At 52.2% G+C, this 18,771-nt stretch overlaps 1 protein-coding gene across 4 annotated transcripts; it reads left to right on the forward strand.

Annotated features, from left to right (window-relative positions):
- The first annotated feature begins 1,916 nt into the window (after window positions 1-1,916).
- SDSL (serine dehydratase like) lies at window positions 1,917-13,177 on the forward strand. 4 transcript variants are annotated; one of them, XM_033097161.1, is made up of 8 exons: window positions 1,917-1,980; window positions 5,427-5,621; window positions 5,871-5,910; window positions 6,606-6,745; window positions 8,940-9,028; window positions 9,697-9,924; window positions 11,578-11,702; window positions 12,774-13,177. In XM_033097161.1, the coding sequence occupies exons 2-8, from the start codon at window positions 5,448-5,450 to the stop codon at window positions 12,965-12,967; spliced, it is 990 nt and encodes a 329-aa protein (XP_032953052.1). In that variant the 5' UTR covers window positions 1,917-1,980; window positions 5,427-5,447; the 3' UTR covers window positions 12,968-13,177. The 4 variants fall into 4 exon arrangements, with proteins under 4 accessions (XP_032953052.1, XP_032953054.1, XP_032953050.1 ...); XM_033097159.1 differs by lacking the exon at window positions 1,917-1,980 and adding an exon at window positions 2,262-2,354; XM_033097162.1 differs by lacking the exon at window positions 1,917-1,980 and adding an exon at window positions 3,664-3,750.
- The last annotated feature ends 5,594 nt before the right edge of the window (window positions 13,178-18,771 follow it).

Here is an 18,771-nt window from a genome sequence, read left to right on the forward strand (position 1 = left end):
AGACAGGTCAGTGACCTGGCCCACCTCTCCAACCTCATCTGATGCAGCCACCCTGGCTTTTCCCACCTCCTCCTCTTCCAAGCCAGGAGCTCCGGAGCCTGGCCTCTCTGGGTCTGAGCCCTGGCTCTGCCACTGCTGTGTGACCTTGGGAAAGTGCCTTGGCCTTTCTGAGCCAAGTCTGATACCATGATGTACAGTTCTTTACAATACCCATCTCCCCAGGGTGCTGTAAGCATTCTGTGATGTCATGTTCCCAAACTTTGGACATTTGTGTGCCACCTTTGCAATTTTTGTCACATTGTTGTCTCACCTCTTTTATAATAGTAACAATGAGAATAGCAGCAACAGCAGGAGATCTTACTACGGTTCTAAATGTTTGGCATTTATTAGCTCATTTGACCCTCACCTCAGTTCCACTAAGGAGGTATTTTATCCCCATCTTACAGTCGAGGAAACAAGGCAGAGAGGGTAAGTAACTTACCCAAGGTCACACAGCCAGTCAGTGGCAGAGCTGGTATTTGTACCAGAGCCTGGCTGGTCTGTTTTCTAATTATTAGGTGTATTGCCTCTTCATGCCAGAAACTACTGTACTACTGCTACTACCTAACAGATATTAAGTAATAAGTCTGTTTTTTAAAAAAACAGATTCTATTTTTAAATTTTAATACCTGCCTAGCTTTTTCCTCAGCAATCATCTCCATAAAATTATGGGCTTCGAATCATACACACAACACACACACACCCGTATATCTCCTACTCCACACAGAAATAAATACCCAAGTATTAAAAAACATTTGGAACATGCTGGTCAACATGAAAGACCTGGCATACAGTAGGCACGCAATAAAGGCAGCTGTCGTGCTTCTTGTCCAAGTCTGAGCTGTGTACTAAGGCCTGCTCCTCCAGGAAGTCCTCCTGGATCCCACCCCACTCTCAGCTGTCCTGTGGGGACCGTCTGTTATCTGTCGTCCTGAGGGTGTTAGAATTGTCACTGAATGGGGTGTCTTCCTTTCCCCTCCAACCCGGGAGCCACCTCAGGGCATGAACTGGGTTTTACCATCCCTTGTCCCCAGAGCTCAGGCCAGGACAGGACAGCTGACTAGGAGCGATGCATGTTTATCGTGAAGATGGGGTTGAAGCTGACAGAGTCCTCGTCAGGGATCACGGCCAAGCAACTTGATTTGACCTCAAGCAGCCGTAAGTTAATCATCAAACCTAAGGAGGTCACCCAAAGCCCAAGAAGGGCACAGAAATCTGGGCTGCCAGGTCCTCACTAGACCTCATCTCCCATTTACATAGAGGGAAACCGAGGCGCAGATGGTAACTAGCTCATCTCACCCAGTGAGATGGAGGCAGAAACAAGCCCTGAATCTGATCTCGCCATTCTTCTGCCCACAGTCTTTCATGGCTCCCTAACCCCTAATCCCCTAGGGGTTAGGGGTTTGGCACAGCCATCCCTGTGGACTCTGGTTCCTGCCCACCTCTCCAGCCCAAACCTGCCTGCTGCCCCGCCCCTGCCTTCTCTGTTCCAATCCCACTGGACACTTCTCCATCCCTGGAATACACCATGCTTTTCAATTCCTGACCTTTGCGCTCCATGTTCCTGATCCCTGGCTCAGTTCAGTGTCCCCCTCCTCCAGGAAGCCTTCCGAGTGCCCCGGGGCCAGGTAAGGTACCTGCTCTGGAGACCTACAGCCCTGCACCACCTCCACCTGCCAATATCTTATGGCACTGACTGTGGCTATTCTTCAGTGTCCCCTCAGGACTTCGTGAGGGCAGGGGACATGCTGTTCTGTTTGAGGCTAAAGGTCCCAGGACTTGACACATACTAAGTGTCCAGTAAATATTTGTTGAATAAGTGACTCAATAAGTGACCTGCCAGAATCATTCATGTGAACAATAAATAATTGTTTGGGTTCCTGTGTTGTGTGTGAAATATCAGAGATGAGGAGACTCTTCAGAAAAATATGCCTTTCTCAGGTGACAGATAACAATTGTTTTTTTGTCTTTATTTTCTTGGGGCAAGCACTGGATTTGGAGATGTCTGTGGTATGAAAGAGGTGGTCCAGGGTGAGAAGTACAAATGTTTCTCACTGACTGGGTGGCCTCTCTGAGCCTCAGTTTCTTCATCTGTCAAATGGGACCAGGTAATGCAATGTGTCATGGATAGCACATAGGGAGGCAGTGAAGGTTAAACTCATTCCCTTTCCCCCTTCAGCTGGGAGCTGTCCCTTTAACATGGGAGGAGGGGCCAAGGCCACAGGAGGCCGCCGGAAGCTGGCAGAGTTGGTGCCCAGTTAGGCTAGTGGGCATCAGGCTGCAGCCAAGCTGGTCCAGGGACTGTGGGCAGGAAGGTAAGGGGTTTTGGGGCTCAAATGAGGCCCCTGGGGCTCTGTGTGCATGTGTGAACATGCGTGTAGGGTAGTCTGGAAGGTTCTGGGGCAAAGTCCCAGCTGAGTAGATGGAAAGTGAGAAAGGGTGAGAGTGGCCTAAGCCCTCCCAGGAATATCGATTCTGCTCAGGGTATCCTGGGGTCCAGCCTGCTTTGCAGAAAAAGAGGAGCAGGTCCTGCTTGCCAGAGGGGCAGGGCTAGGCCTTCTGCCACCCAAGGGCCAGCCAAGGTTTCCCAGCCCTGGCACCCAGGAATTTGGCTGTGGAGTGTCATCCAGGTGACCTCTGGGGAAAAGCCTGAGGGATAAGGGAGGTGGAAAAGGTAGTTGGTCTTTACCCAATTCGTGGATGCAGCAGGTGAGACCCAGTGAGAAAAAGTGACTTGGCCACGGTCATCTTGCTGGGACCTGAACCCAAGCCCCGGTCTTCCCACTGTATTCTCCCCAGCAGACAGGGTCCAGGCCTAGCAACTGCTAGTCATGGTGAGAGCTACGTATCCCTAGGCCAAGGTCTCAGGTTGGCCCCACACTTCAATGTGGGAGGTCTGTGCCCTTACTGGTCTTGGCTGGATCAGGCTGTGGGCCACTTGGGGCTTGTTCAGTTGACTGACGCCTGCTGTCCTCTCCTGGGCAGTTGGTATAACCAAGAGGGCTGGGGACTGAGCCAGGAGCATTTGGCTCCTCAGGACAACCGGCAATTCAGTATTAAATACTCACACCTTTAATAATTTAATAATAATAACAACACTAATAGTGAAGATGCTTACGCTAATATAACAGAGAACTATAGCGCGGTGGTTATGAGCACACATGCCAAAAGGCACTTCCTGAGTTTGAATCCTGGCTGCGCCATTTCTAACTACCGTGTTTCCCTGAAAATAAGGCCTAACCGGAAAATAAGCCCTAGCATGATTTTTCAGGATGACATCCCCTGAACGGAAGCCCTCATGCGTCTTCTGGAGCAAACGTTAATGTAAGACCCAGTCTTATTTTCGGGGAAACACGGTATGTGACCTTGTACAAGTTACGTAACCTCTCTGGGCCTGTTTCATTGTCTATAACGTGGAATTAATAATTGAACCCATCTCAGAGTAGATGGAAGGATTATGAGCTAATATACAAGGTGCTTGGCACGTTGCCTGGCTCACAGTAAGTCCCACACGGCCAATAATAGTTGTTATAATAGGTCAGGCACAGACTCGATGATTTTACCGTACGGCCTCACTTCATCCTCTCCACCATCCCGCGATGCACACGCTCTTCGCCCAGTGTGTTGTGTGGTTAGTTCATTTTCACTTTTCCGGTCTCAGTTTTAATGGTTACTTCCTCCCAGAGGCCTTTCCTGACCTCCCTACCCAAAGTAAGTCTCCTTGTCCTTCTCTTCAAGGCTCCCTCTATGCATGTTTCCCGCTTAGCAGTTTTCACCATTTCTGATTAGTTTGTTTGTCTACACAGTTATTTGCTGAATGCGGATCTTCCCGTCAGACTATAAGTCAGTTCATCTAAGAGTAGATGTCTGTCTTTGGATCGTCAGTTCTTAGGTCAGGACCTGTACCTTGTAGGTCAGCACCTGTTCCTATAAACACGCGAGAGTAAGAGTGAGCATTGTTAGAAAGTCCCAGTGAGGTAACGCCTCCAGAGAACTCAGCCGAAGTCTGGCACATAAAAGGGACTCAACAAAGGATAGCTATTATTATTATTATTAATCTGCACCATCACCTGTGAGTTGGGGACTGTTATTATTCCCATTTTACAGAAGGGGGTACAGGCATAGAGAGGTTGAGATACTTGTCTGGGTCGCACAACCCAGTTAGCTGGTCTCTAACTTTGGTCTCTGATTGGCCCCAAAGCCCCCATTCTTGGACTATGCGACTGAAGTGAGGCCTAGGTCAAGGTATGCTGGGTTGGGGTGACCCATGGGCCGCTCTCCCCCACTGCCATGCCCAGCTCAAGAGGTGCCCTGGATGGAACTGGGTGGAGGTGGCTCAGGCTTTGCCCTGCCTGGGGAATCCAAGGGCCAGTCCAACAAGGGCCGGGGTGTCCAATCCAGGGGCAGGAGACCTGACATTTTCTCATGGGGGGGACCCGAGGCCTGAGTAAGGGCGGACAAGAAGCTCCGGCTTGTGGTGGGTGGGGGTGGTTGTAGCGCTCCTCCTACTGGCAAATAATGGAACTGCAGGGGGCGGCCCAATGCTTTTCTGCCCCAAACAAAAAACAGAGGCTGCGTTGACGCCTTTAAAAAAAAAAGAAAAAAAACCAAACCTCTTATTTTTCGTTTTTCTCATTTCCCCCTCTCTTCTCGCCCTGCGCCACTGGTTTATTCACTACTCATTCACCTGCACCTTGGCTTAAAATCCTCCATTGCAAGCAGAATTAGAATGACGTCCCAACTCCTCGCTGTGGGCTGGGACGCCCTCCTCACGACCTTGGCCGCCTGCCCTCTCTTCTCACCCAGGGTCATTTCTAGATCAGGGTGGTTCTATCTGCTGTTCCATTTCTGAAAACTTTTCTCTTGGTTTGCTTCTTGTTCACCTCAGAATTCCTCCTACAGATAAAACAAAAACAAAACCAAAACAAAACTGAAAGACCTCTCAACCAATGAAAATGCTCAGGTCCGATATGCATCCTGATTCAAACTGTTAAAAACCCCAAACCACCACCAACCGCAAAACTGACCATTTATCACATTTAATGAGAAAATCTGAACACTTAACAAATAGTTGATGATATTAAGAAGTTATTATTAATATTTCAAATGTGATAAGGGCTTTGTGATTCCAATTTACACCACGTACAGGCCATGTTTTCCATCCCCAGCACTGTGGGCAGCCACAGTTATAGAATGAAAGGGCCCCTAGTCCATACCTCCTTCTCCAGGTGGGGAAACTGAGGCCCAGAGAGGCGCAGATACTTGCCAGGAGTCTCCCAGGTTGGCAGCCAGCTGGGGCTAAGGGAGCCAAGCTAAGGGGCTTTGCACCGCCTCCTCCCCGTCCTGGCTGCGGCTGCCTGGGCTATGACGTTCGCGTCCTCCTGCAGGTCCGCTAGGTGGTTGCCGGAATGGAGGCCCCTCTGGCAGAGTGTGCTAAGGGTGAACATTTCCACACTGTCACGCCTCTCCTGGAGAGCTGGGCACTGTCCCAGGTGGCGGGCACGACTGTCTTCCTCAAGTGTGAGAATGTGCAGCCCGCTGGATCCTTCAAGATCAGAGGCATAGGGCATTTTTGCCAGGAGGTGAGGGTGTGTGGGCAGGAGGGGAGGGGTGAGGGTGGGCAGGAGGAAGGGGAGGGGCGAGGGCTACGAGCTGGAGCGGGGTAAGAGCAGGAGGGGTGAAGTGAACTGGTTCTGTTGGGAGTAGGGAGCTGTAGACAGGATGAGGGCTGAGGACTGTTGGGGTGAGATGGGGAGGGTCTAAGCCCACCCCACACAGGCCCTCATGACCCCGCCTGGGTTAGCCCCCAGCCCCATTCCTTCTCTTCTCAGGTGGCCAAGAAGGGATGCAGACATCTGGTGTGCTCCTCAGGTGACCTACCCCATTTCTGATTCATGAGGGTCCTCCGGACTGGGTGTCGGGGGAGGTGAGGCTGGCTGGAGCAGCAGTAGGTATCCAGAGCCCAGCCTCCTCTTCAAGGTCATGGTCAGATGGCCATTTCTTTTGTCCTCTCCCACCCCTCGTCCCATCATTCAGGACTTGTGGTAGAAGTGACAGAAACCCCATTCATAGACGGTTAAGCTACAGACTCCAAGAACTGAAAATTCTCAGGATAATGGCTTTCAGGCACAGTTGGATCCAGGAGTTCTCTGTATCTCTCCTTCTCTTGGCTTTTCTTTCCTCTATACTAGCTTTATTCTCATACAGGCCTCATGGTAGCAAGGTGGCCATCTGAAGTCCAGGCTTGCTGCCTATCATCCTACCAGCCCTAGCGAAAAGGGAGCACCCCTTCCCGATGGCCTTCCTTAATCCATAAATTGGTCTTTTGGGCCCAGGTTGGGTCATGTACTCATCCTGAGCCAATCATCGGTCAGGTGATTGAGTTCTCTGATTGGCTTATTTTAGTTCACGTGTCCACCTCTGGGGCCAGGGAGAGGACTGAATGGTGGGGCATATGAATGTGGGTGAGGGATGCCTCTCAAAGGGAAACGGAGGAGGCGGGGGAAAGGTGTGTCAAGAGGCTAACGCACCACTGGCCACGGCACCCCCTTCTGCTGCCTCCACAGGGGGCAACGCCGGCATCGCTGCTGCTTACTGCGCTCGGAAGCTGGGCATCCCTGCCACCATTGTGCTTCCTGAGGGCACTTCCCTGAAGGTGGTGAGGAGGCTGCAGGGGGAGGGCGCCGAGGTTCAGCTGACTGGAAAGGTAAGGACCCCAGGAAGGAGAAGCCTGCTGGAGTGGGCTGTTTTCTGTTCATCGCCACCTCCCAAGAGATTGTGTCCTTTCCCTTTGGATGACCGATGCCTGGGACGTCGTCTTCTCTCAGGATGGCTGAGCTGAGGGCTGGGAATCCCGACTCACCTGTCCCAACCCTGACAAGACTTCCCCTGCAGGAACCTGGGAGAAACAGGACGCTGGGGATTACCAGGGGCATGGCTCTCTCCCTGTGTCCTCGCTGACGCTTGGTATTATCCCCTTTAAATGGTTTGCCATTTGATGAGACAAAAAGTATTACAAAAAATGATGGCAGCATGATTTCCCATGCTGAGACCACCCCACTATGAAAGAAGCATCGCTGAATCACCTTGTTACCAAAACAACAGAGATCCAAACATGTAACCCCTCTACCCTCCTGGAAAGAAGAAAAAAAAAATGCATCCCTGGAAAACAAATTTTTAAAAACGATCAAAATTAAAATTAAAAGATATACCATGGTACCAGAAAGCTGGTTTCCATATACTTTGTATATATAGTTTCCTCCCTCCCTCCCTTCCTGTATTTATTTATTCATCCATTCTCCCACCCATCACCCTTTCTAACCCTCTTTTCTCATATCCATCCATCCATCCATCCATCCAGGCATCCTTCCCTCTGTACTTCACTTCATCATGCTTTCTCCCTCCTTCTCTCCCTTCCTTTCTTCTTTCCTTTCTTCCTTCCATCCAACCGATATTCATTGAGCACATACCATGTGCCTACATTATGTGTGGGAGACACTTAGGGATACAGAGATAATAAGACATGGTCTCTACATTTGTGAAGCTCGAAGTATTATTGGAGAGACACAGAGGTATCCCGATGATGATAACAGAATGTGATGAGTGCTGTGATGAGGGAAGCACAGGTCATTGAGGAAAGAGAGGAGGCGTATTGTTTTAATCAGCCACTGCTGCTCGATAAGGCTGCGTAACAAACAGCCCCCCAATGTCAATGGCTTATGAGAAACCTGATCTCTCTTGCTCATGGCTTTTGTGAATGAGTTTGATGGTGCTGCTCCAGGCTGCAGACAGGATTGAGGTCTGCACGCATGCCACTCATTTTTCTTCACCAGTGGGGCATGTTCTTCTCAAGGTGACTGGCGAAAGGACTGAGAGGAAATATGCAATGCTTATTGAGGCTTCGCTCCAGTTGCGATACTGTCACTTCTGTCTCATGCCATTGGCTATAGCAAGTCACATGGCTGAGGCCAACATCAATCTGGGGTGGGGAAATGTGCTCCGCCCACTCTGTGGGAAGAGCAGCAAAGTCACGTGGCAATGGACATGGGTGTGTGACTTTAACAAAGGGAGAGGGTGAAGAATCCGACGATGGTGCAAACCACCACTGAGCTGTACCTCGGACTTGGGGTGGGGATCCCGGAAAGGCACCTGGAGAAGGGTCGCCTGAGTTGGGTCTTGAAGGAGAAATATGACTGAGTCCTTCCCAGGGAGTAAAAGGAGAGAGAGCAGAGAAAAGTGCATGGGAAAAGGCGTGAGCCTGGTGCAGCCAGCTGCAGCCCAGCATCCTGGGTGGGGGCGGGGAGGAATGGTGGTGAAAGGTGCAGCGGAAAAGGAGGCCCGTGCCTGAGCAGGCAGGGTGGCTCATGGGCCAGGCTGACATGGGTTTTAATCTGAGGCCATGGAGAGCCGTAAAGGGAGTTGGAGTAGGGGCGGGCCGTGGTTGGATTTTCACTCCGTCTGCTCTGGGCCAATGGACAGGAGGCAAGGAGCCAGTGAGGACGGTCTGGATATTCAGGTGAGAGGAGTCGAGGGCTACCAAGCATGGAGTCTCATTTTCGTTTCAATAACTCAAGAGAATGAGGCTCGTTTCTTCAGCTAAATGGGGGATTCCGGGGCGGAGACCATTTCTTTGTCTTCTCTCTCCATGTCCCCCTGCCCCCCTCGCACAGGACTGGGCAAAGAGTGGGAGCTGCAGGATGGGCAGAGGCTGTTTCTGGCCCCCTTGTCACCCGCTACCCTGTGGAAGAGGAGACTGTTATGGGCCATTTAGCTTCTGCTGAGATTGGCTGGTCTGGGTACCCCTGAAACGCTGTCTTACTTTGGGTTGCCCAGCAGCAGACCCTGAGACAACCCCCACAGCACTGTGACCCCTGGATGTCCTGACCTCCGTTTCTCTTTAGGTCTGGGACGAGGCCAACCTGAGGGCACAGGAGTTGGCCAAGAGGGACGGCTGGGTAAACGTCCCCCCGTTCGACCACCCCCTGATATGGTAAGACTGGTGCCCTCCTCCCACGGAGCTCAGAGCTGAGAGACCCTCATTGGGCCGGGGTCTTCCCATTGGATAGAAGGGGGAACTGAGGTCCAGAGAGTAGGAGGGGCACAGAATCCAGGCACACTGGGGTTCAGACCCTGCTTCTGCCTCTTGTCAGTTGTGTGACTGTGCAAAGCCTCACCGCCCCATGCCTCAGTTTCCACACGTGTAAAATGGGAGTGCTAATAATAAATCCCCTTTATTGAGTGTGTACTTTGGCAGACATTTCGTCCGTTTAATATTCCCCAAAGCCCTAGAGATGGATGTTTTATGCCCATTTTACAGGTGAGCAAATGGAGGCACCAAGGGGGCAAAGTAACTTGCCTGAGATCGCACGCCGCTAAGTGGCAGAGACAGTGGGTCCCAGGCCCAGAACTTGAGTTGAACTTCTTCCAAGGGATACGCTGGTGCTGGGAGTTTGTCCGGGCAGGGCTGGGGGGCGGGGGGCAGAATAAGCGAATGAATAACTTCAATAATGAAAGTTGAGTAAGGGTTGCAGGGTCTCCTCTCCCTTTGCTGTGGGTGGGAGGGGGTGGCAGTGAAGGGAGTCTGTGTATATGTGAGCCTTGGGGATGACAGCCTCCCTCACCCTGCTCTTCTCTCCCCCTCCCCCGCCACCCCCCCAGGGAAGGCCACATCAGCCTGGTGCGGGAGCTGAAGGCAGCACTGGGGACCCCACCAGGGGCCCTGGTGCTGGCGGTGGGGGGCGGGGGGCTCCTGGCTGGGGTGTCAGCAGGCCTGGCAGAGGTGGGCTGGCAGCACGTGCCCATTGTCGCCATGGAGACCCAAGGGGCGCACTGTTTCAATGCGGCCATCAAAGCGGGCAGGCTGGTCACCCTGCCAAACATCACCAGGTAGGTGTGGACTGGACTTTGGGGGCTGGAGGGTGGGGACGTTGCAGCCTTAAGGTGGCCCAGTCCCAACCAGTAGAGGTGGGGGTCACTCAAGAGGGTCTCCTTCACCCTGGGACTCCAACCACAGTCCTGTGGATCTCAGTTAGAAGGCAGTGCTGAAAGTGTAGCTGAAGGATCAGGTTAAAGCTCATCAGTCAATATAATAAGCTTTCACTGCTCTGTGTCATTACAAAACCAATTGAAATGTGTCGCAGGTAGCAAAGGTAGGCAAGCCGTAAGCAACAGAAAACCAAACGTCACCCTCAATTCCACCATTCCAAAATGAACATTGCTCAGATTGGGTTGCATTTTCCCCAATCCCTGCCTCACCCCATCTGTGAATCATTACGTACAAATGAAATGGGCCCGGCACATAGTAGGTGCTCAACAAATGCTTGTGAAATAGCCATCCGAATCAAGGATATATTTTTAAAAGTTGAGATTAGATCTTTCATACAGTTTTGTAACCTCTGTTTTTCTAGTTCAGAGTATATAGCATGAACATAGTTTCATTTTTTTCTGTAACATCATTAGAGAACTTTTTCCCCATTGCATTTGGTAACTGATTTTAATTCAAGTGAGGAAAAGTTCTTAAAAAAAAACTAACTAACAGAGAGTGGTCCAGCCTCCAGATCCCACCTCATCTTATGTTCTTCATTGTCACCGCAACCACCATCCATGATCACGGATGTTGTGTGAGTCTCCTGTGGCTGCCATAGAAGTGACCACAAACAAGAGGGTTTAAAACAACAGAAATGTATTCTCTCACAGTTCTGGAAATTAGATATCTGAACCCAAGGTGCCGACAAGGCCGGGCTCCCTCTGACGGTGCGAGGGGAGGATTCTTCCTTGCCTTTCCAGCATCTGGCAATCATCGCCATTCCTTGGTTTGCAGCTACATCCCCCAACCTGTCTTCATATGGCCTTCTCTGGGTTTCTGTCTTCTTCTGTAAGGACACCCATCATTGGATTTAAGGTCCACCCTAATCCAGTATGATACCATCTTCACTAATTCCATCTGCAGAGACCTATTTCCAAATAAGGTCACGTACTGAAGTTCTGGGTGGACATGGATTTGTGTGTGTGTGGGGATGTTGTCCAACCACCCACCAATACCATTACTGCCCACATTTTATTAAATACCCATCAGACGCTGGGACGTAGGATTCAGTGGCCTAGGACAGCAAGGTGTGGAGGTCATAAATTTCTAACTCCAAGGGTGACTGTGAGGATTATTGATAAAACAGAAAATTGATGCATCCAGCACCTTGTAAATATTACATAAATATTAGCTATAGTATAGACATGATAAATGGTTATTAACGAATACAATGAAAAAGAATCCTTTTCTGTGTTTGGTTTTCTGGGGTCTGTGCAAGGAACAGCACAGTCACAGTTGCAGAGTCAGAGGGAGAGATGAGCTTCCATCAGCCGTTTGTGGGACACACCAGTTTGGGGTCCCTCCTTTGTGCCAGGCGTTGCTGCAGACTCGTGCAATGCTGACCCCAGCCCTTGCAGGACGGGAGGGGGGGCCTGGGGCTGTGGGGGGGAGACGTGAGTCCCAGCCCTTCCCTGGATCCCTGCACTCCCTGCCCCACCTGTCCCCGCCTGCAGCGTGGCCAAGTGCCTGGGTGCCAAGACAGTGGCTGCACGGGCCCTGGAATGTGCGCAGGAGTTTGAGGTCTTCTCTGAGGTGGTGGACGACGTGGAGGCTGTGAGTGCTGTGCAGCGTTTCCTGGGTGAGTGAGCACGGCCCCAGCCGGGGCTCGGGAACCTAGATCCCTCAGAGAGACCGCGTCCTCTCTTGTCTGTATCCTCAGTGCCGAGCTCAGGGCTGGGTATACAGTGACTATGCAGAAAGTGCATTGAGTAGACGGACTGGGTCGGCATAAAGAAGGGGTGTGTCATGCTGTCTCTAGTCTCCAGAGTTTGTACATGCTCTTCTTCCCTTGGCTGCCCATCCCTGGCCTGCTTCCTATAGGTTTCGCGTGAGCAAGGGCTATGCAGCCATTATGACACCTCCTCCAGGAAGCTTTTTCCAATCTCCTACCCCCAACCCACCTGGGTTAGAAACTTCCTATGCACCAATCCCACCAATCTCATGCCTGACTGATTCTCATCTGTCTACATCACTAGATTGTGAACTCCGTGAGGGCAGGGGCTGGTGCGTCTTGGTCACTGTTGTGTTCCCAGGCCCTTCCTAGAACAGGACCTGGCAGGGAGTGGGTGCTCACTAAAGATGCATTGAATGAATGGATGAAGGTATGAGTGAGGGAGTGAAAAAGTGGATAATGGATAGATGGATGGACAGATGGATGGGCGGATGGACTGATGGGGCAACGGAGTGATGAATGACATAGAGATGGATGGATGGATGGATGGATGGATACACTGATTAACGGACACATTGATAGATGGACAGACAGACAGTCAAATGATGGATAGAGGATGGACAAATTGATGGATGGATGGGTGGATGGATGGATGGATGGATATGTTGATTGATAGCTACACTGATGGATGGACAGTCAAATGATGGATGGGGATGGATGGATGGAAGGAATCCTTGATTGATGGATACACTACTAGATAGACAGACAGACAGTCTAATGATGGATAGGGAATAAATGGATGCATAGATGAAAGGCAGATGGGTGGAGAGATACATGGTCACATTGATGGATGCAGAGGGAGTCGGACAAATGATGGACTACGAGATGGATGTCTGGCTGGCTTCATGGATTTGCAGGGCCCAGAGCCTGACCGGTTCCCCCTTTCTCTCCTCTCCTCTGCCCCGCTGCTCTGGACAGATGATGAGCGTATGCTGGTGGAGCCTGCCTGCGGGGCAGCCTTAGCTGCTGTCTACTCCGGCCTGCTGGGGAGGCTCCAGGCTGAGGGCCGTCTGCGCCCCTCCCTGGCCTCCATCGTGGTCATCGTGTGTGGAGGCAACAGCATTGATAGCCAAGAGCTGCAGGCTCTGAAAGCCCAGCTGGGCCAGAGCTGAGGTCTCCTGGTCTGGGAAGGCTGTCCGTGCCCTGGAGATCCCCAAGAGGCTCACAGACACCCCTGTCGCTGGCTGAGGGGCCTCTGTGCTCATAAGTGGCAGGGGAAGCTGCCCTGTGCTTCTGTGCGGGCCGCCTCCTACAGGAAGCCCCCCTGAACTGCTCCCTTTGGCTCCCCTGCAGCCCTGGCCAATAAACCCTTTCTGAGTTGAGTTTGTGACTCCAGTGGGTCCAGTCTTTCCACCTCCATGAGCTCACAGAAGGCACATAGCAACCTCAAACCCGGCTCTGTAATGACGCAACTCTTTCCATGTCACACAGTTTGAGCAACAAAGCCAAGGATCCAAGACTTTCTTAGGTCCCTAAGAAAATCTGCCCATGCTGAGCTCCTAACAGGGTTTGCCTTACATGGGGGACCTGCTCAGGAAAGAGGGGAATGTTCTGTCACTTCTCAGGCCTGGACAGGTGAGGACAACGTTGCCTGTCTTTATCAAGTGCTTGTTATATGCCAGAAACTCTTCTAAGAACTTTCTACTTATTGTCTTCTTTAACGTTCACAACGGCACTATGACATAGAAATCATTATTATCGTCCCTGTCCTACAGATGGGGAAATGAGGCATTGGAAGGTGACAGACCTCACTCATTGCCCAGCTGGAATGTGGCCCAGCCAGTTTCAAACCCTTGATTTTCAATGATTCTATATGTCTCGGACCTCGTCCTTCTTTGTGTGGGTGATCAGTGGTGGCGGGACTTTGGGGAAGGAGCTAGGACCTCAGGTTGGTCTGGATACACCTGTGGGTCACAAGGAAGATGGGTACTGGTCCTAGAACTGGGCACCCGCTGCTCCTGGGAAATCTCTCCTAGGAATCATTGGAAACAGGAGGGGAAATTAGAATCATTTGCAGGCACCAGGGGGCAGCAAAGCGCCTCCAACGGGGCAGCCTGGCCCTGGCAGGGAAGCCAGCCCTACCCCTCTGGTGATCCTTGACTCTAATCCTCCTGGGGCCCTCACAGCAGCTGGGGGGTGCTGAGGTCCCAGAGATGGCTGGAGCCCACAAGGTCTTGGCATGGGGAGCCCTACCCAACCCCTCTTAGCCCTGCAGGAAACAAAGCTCAGAGAATGTGAGGTCCACCCGGCCCCACAGCCCATGGCAGCACCCAGCTCCTGGTCCTACGGAGGCCCCCTGGCCTCATGAAGGCTGTGTGATGTTGGGCAAGCTCCCTTCCCTTTCTAGGCCTCAGGCTGCACCTCTGTGCGGGAGGAAGCCCACTTGCCACTTCCCACCTCCTTTCCTCTGCCCAAGCTGTGCCTTCTGCCAGGCATCTCTTCCTTTTCTCAAAAGGAAAATTTGAAAGTGGCATTTACCTCCCTCTGCTTCTCCTGCTGCTGCCTTAGTCTCATTCTCTCTTTGACCCCAGACATTGCGCCAGGGTCGCCCCTCCAGAAGCCACCAGGACCCAGCCCTGTTTCCTTGGAGACATATTGTATGACTTTCCCAGAACAGAGGGGACACGGAGAGCCCCAGAGGTGGACTCAGCCAAACCTGAGCCTAAAGTCTATTCCGACTTGCTAGCCCGGTGGCCTTGAGCAAATGATGCTCCCTTTCAGTGTCTCAGTCTTCTAATCTATAAAATGGGTTCTTTGTGGATTATTACTATGGGCCCGGCATATGTGGTCTTTCAATAAGTGTTACCGTCGTTCTTACTATCCTCTGAGCATCCCTCTCCCGACAACAATGGGTGGGAAGGAACTCGCCTCTGTTTAGGTATGGAGCACCTACTGTGTACGTCAAGCCTCAGCGATTGTTTCATTTGGTCCCACAATGACCCACATGGTAGATCCTGCTATTACCTTCATTTTTGCAAATGAGGAAACTGAGGCACAGAGCAGTTGAGCTTCTTACTCCAAGTCACACAACTGGACTGGGACCCTGATATGTACATGTCTGAGGCTAATCCCTGCTGCTCTCACACCTCCTTTCCTTTGCTGAAGCTGTGTCCCCTGCTGTGACCCCTGCCCTATGCTTCTAAATCCTACACATCCTTCAAAGTCCAATGTAAGGGCAGCTTCCTCCTTGAAGCCTCCCGGGATTGCTTCAGCCAGCAGTGATCTCTCCCACCCCATGCTCCTCAGGTGAATGGCAGAGCTGACCTCTGTGCAGGTGCTCTGTCTCCCAAGCAGGCCTCCGCCCTTGGCTGCACCCCTGGGAGACTTGTCAGCTGCTGTTTGCTCCTCTCCTGGTCGCAGCAAGCTGGAGATAAGAAGCCGAGGGGCCTGTTGACTCCATGCAGATAACACACATCCATTATCTGAGTTTAGCGCTTCCTGGTTGACACCCAAGGAACGCCAAGGGGAGGGAGGGTGCACAGGGAGAGAGCAAGGACATGGACGGTTGAAGCTGAAGTCATGGATGCTATGACCTCCTGTAGCAGGATGGGTACGGGGGCACTGACTCTTACCCTCTGTCCACCTTCTTGGACTGTTCAGTGGGGGAAATGAGAAGCCTGCCAGGAGGGTCCTGGAGCAGGAGCTTCTTTGTGTTGGTCCAGGGCTGTGTAGAGCACCGAACACTGGAATACAAGGTGTGTGTACCTGCCTGAGATATGCCCAGCCTCTCCACCCCGGCTAGGGCCGCTCTCCTGGGGCCGGGCACCCCTTTGGTTCCCTGTGGATTCTAGTGGCTGAGGATTCCTGTCCCCTTGTGGGTCTGAATCTAACACCCCTGCCTCCAGAGGCCTCCCCTCCATCTAGTCCTTCATTCTGGCCTTAAGCCAGCATGACACAGTCTTGGCATTCAGCCCTCGGCTGGCAAAGGAAGTATTCTTACCCCAGTGCTGGCCTCACGCAAAGCAGGGGTGTGGGGAGGGGGTCATGCTGCTGCTGCTCCCAGCTCAGGCAGGAGCCCGGCACGGGGCAGGACACGTGCCCCGGTACCTACATAGGTGGGTCTGACCCTCATCTTGGGGACACGATGGCCCAGGCCCGCTGCGTATCCCAAGTCGTCTGTGTGTGGCTCTGTGTGCCCCTGTGTACTTGGAGGGGGGGTTAAAGCAGTTCTAGGCGTCATATTGTTATGGATTCCTAGCAGATAAGGAAAACCATTTTTAATGTAAGTACAACACCGTCACCACATCCAACAGTTAACAAATGGTTCTTTGATATAATCTATTGTTCAAGACTGTATTCTACTTTTCGCTAATGGTCTCACAATGTCTTGTTGGAGTTGGTTTGTTGGAATCAGGATCCAAAGTGTTTACGTTGCATTTGGTGGACCGGTTTCTTAAGTCTCAATCTATTGGTTCACTGAGATAGGACAGGCAAAGAAGGCATCTTTGAAAAGGTAGGATTTGAGCTGAGGTCTGAAGGAAAGGAAGGAACAAGCCGTGTGCAGCATGTGGGGGAAGAGCAGCAGGAAGAGCATGTGCAAAGGTCCTGAGGTGGGAATGTGGGAGGAGGCCAGTGAGGCTGCAGGGGAGAAGGTGGGAGAAGATGGACAGACAGGCAAAGAGTGTGTGGGGTGGGGGGCAGGGGCACCAGCTCGTGGGGGGCCTGGCAGTGGCAGCTGAGCACGAGGCAGAGAGCCCTGGGAGAGTGGAGCATCAGACCACACACCCCCTGGCTGCCTCCCTCCGCCCTGACCCCAGCCTTGATTTTTATCACCTGTTCCTGGAAACCTTTGCCTCTGCAGTAGACACGCGTGGTGTCCCCCACCTGCTGGGAGTGTGGACGGCTGATGACCCACAGCTGCTCCCTTCTCTGGACAAGAACCAATGGGAGCTGCCACGTCCAGAGATGCACGGGAGAGCACTTTCCGCACAGTGGTCCACAGCCTACACCTGACTGATTGAGGGATCTAGAAACAAGGCAGACCCCTTTGCACCCTGAAGGCAGGGCAGCTCTGTGGTGCAATCCACAGTCCAGAGCCCCCGGGAGGATCAGGCTGAAGACAGACTCCACCTGGGACCTCACCTCCCTCTGTTCAGCAACCGCTCCCCTTCTACTCCAAGCCCTTCCTTCTGTGGAAAACCCAGCCTAGACGGGCCCTCTCCCCCTCTCCCGGTCCCACCGGCCTCTCCTTTCCCCAGTGTTGGTGCTTTTTAAACTCCACCAAAAATGTCACGGGCAGGTTTCTCGCCTTGCTTCCAAACTCCCTGATAAATTCCACTGGCTGGGCAACCCCAGGAGAGGTTTTCTGGAGCAAGGAACCCCATAAATCACCTCGCTGCCACTCCAGCGTGGGCAATATCTTATGTAAAAAGGTGTTTCCTGGGAGCGCCACAGGCAGGAGAATCCTATTACAAGCTGCCCCATTAATTATAAAGAGTCAAGTCGACCCTTTGCTGCGATTTTTTATCTTAAGTCCAAAAACTGATTACCTTCACCAATCCTCCCCCTTGCAAAAAAAAAAAACCCTAAAGAATAAAGTAAATGTTTGAAGAACAAATACCAAAGTTCCTCCTTTTAGGGGAGAACCAGCAGAGAGAGAAGCGGGTGGGATAGAGCCTTTTTTCTTCCTTTTAAGGTATGTCAGGCAGGGTCTCAGCTCCTGCTTCCCGCACAAGAATGCAGGATACGGTGAGGCCAAAAAGGAACAACAACGGAGCCATAGGTAGGGGGTTCATACCACCATATTCTCGGTGGCGGCTGGTCAAGACACAAAGCAAACACCCACCAGTACTCCAACAAGGGGTCTTCCTGCACCCCAGTCTCGCTGGCGGGCTGGCGAGACACAGGAAGTAGGATCAACACGAGCTGCAACCCGCCCTCTGCTTCCCTGCCAACCACCCACCCCACTTGCTAGCCGCAATCCTCCATCCACTTCTCTGCTAACCACCCAATCCCTTGCCAGCTCAGCCACGGCAGTTATATCAGTGGCTAATGGCTCACTGGTTACAGCTGACGGCCATCTAATAACCGAGCCAGCACCTTTCCACGTGAGGCCGAGAGCCTGGAAACTGCTCTCTGGGACTCGGTCCCCACAAGGTAGCAGTTATTTTGAGTGCTTAGCCTGTGTGTGGCGTAATTAATTTCCTTGACTCCTCTACTCCCGGAAGCGGATGCTGCAATTCATCCCATATTACAGATGAGGGAAGCTAAGGCTCTCCGGAAGTTACACAATCTATCCCTTTCTTCTGAGATGGCGAGGTGGGCAGACAATGGGGCTGGCCGGGTATTTAAAGGCCTGGGTTCAAACCCGACCTCTGCTTCTTTCTGGATGGGACCCTGAGCAGGTAGGTTAACCTCCCTGTGCCTCAGTTTCCTCTCCTGCAAAAGGAGGAATAAAAGAGCCCCTCGAAGGCTTTCAGGGAGGAGATCTGGAGTAGCAAACACAGAGGACATAAGCCAGGCACGTCTCTTGCTTGAGGGACTAGCAGCCTTCCCACTGGTCTCCCTGCCGCCCCCACTCGCACCCCAATCTATTATACTTGGCATTCAGCCTCCAGAATAGCCTTGAACAAGCCTAAGGCAGATCCTTGCCCCCATCTCCTGCTTAAATTCTCCCATGCCCTCCACCCAGCATTTAGGATAGAGGCCAACTCCTCACCTTGGCCTATAGGATCCTGTATCATCTCCCGCCTTTGGAGACTCAGCCCCTCCTTCTCTCCCCCCAGACTCCCCGAACTGTAGCCACACCAGCCTCTTCTTTCTCTTCCTAGAACTCACCAAGCTTGATTCTGCCTCAGGGCCATCGTCTGTGCTGTTCCCTTTGCCTGGCACACTCTTCCCACCAGGTGTCCACAAAGCCATCGACTTCTCATTGAGGCCTTGGCTAACTGTCACCTCCTCAGAGGGGCCCTCCTGG

Source organism: Rhinolophus ferrumequinum, chromosome 25 (genome assembly GCF_004115265.2).
Source record: "Rhinolophus ferrumequinum isolate MPI-CBG mRhiFer1 chromosome 25, mRhiFer1_v1.p, whole genome shotgun sequence".
Taxonomy (NCBI): domain Eukaryota; kingdom Metazoa; phylum Chordata; class Mammalia; order Chiroptera; family Rhinolophidae; genus Rhinolophus; species Rhinolophus ferrumequinum.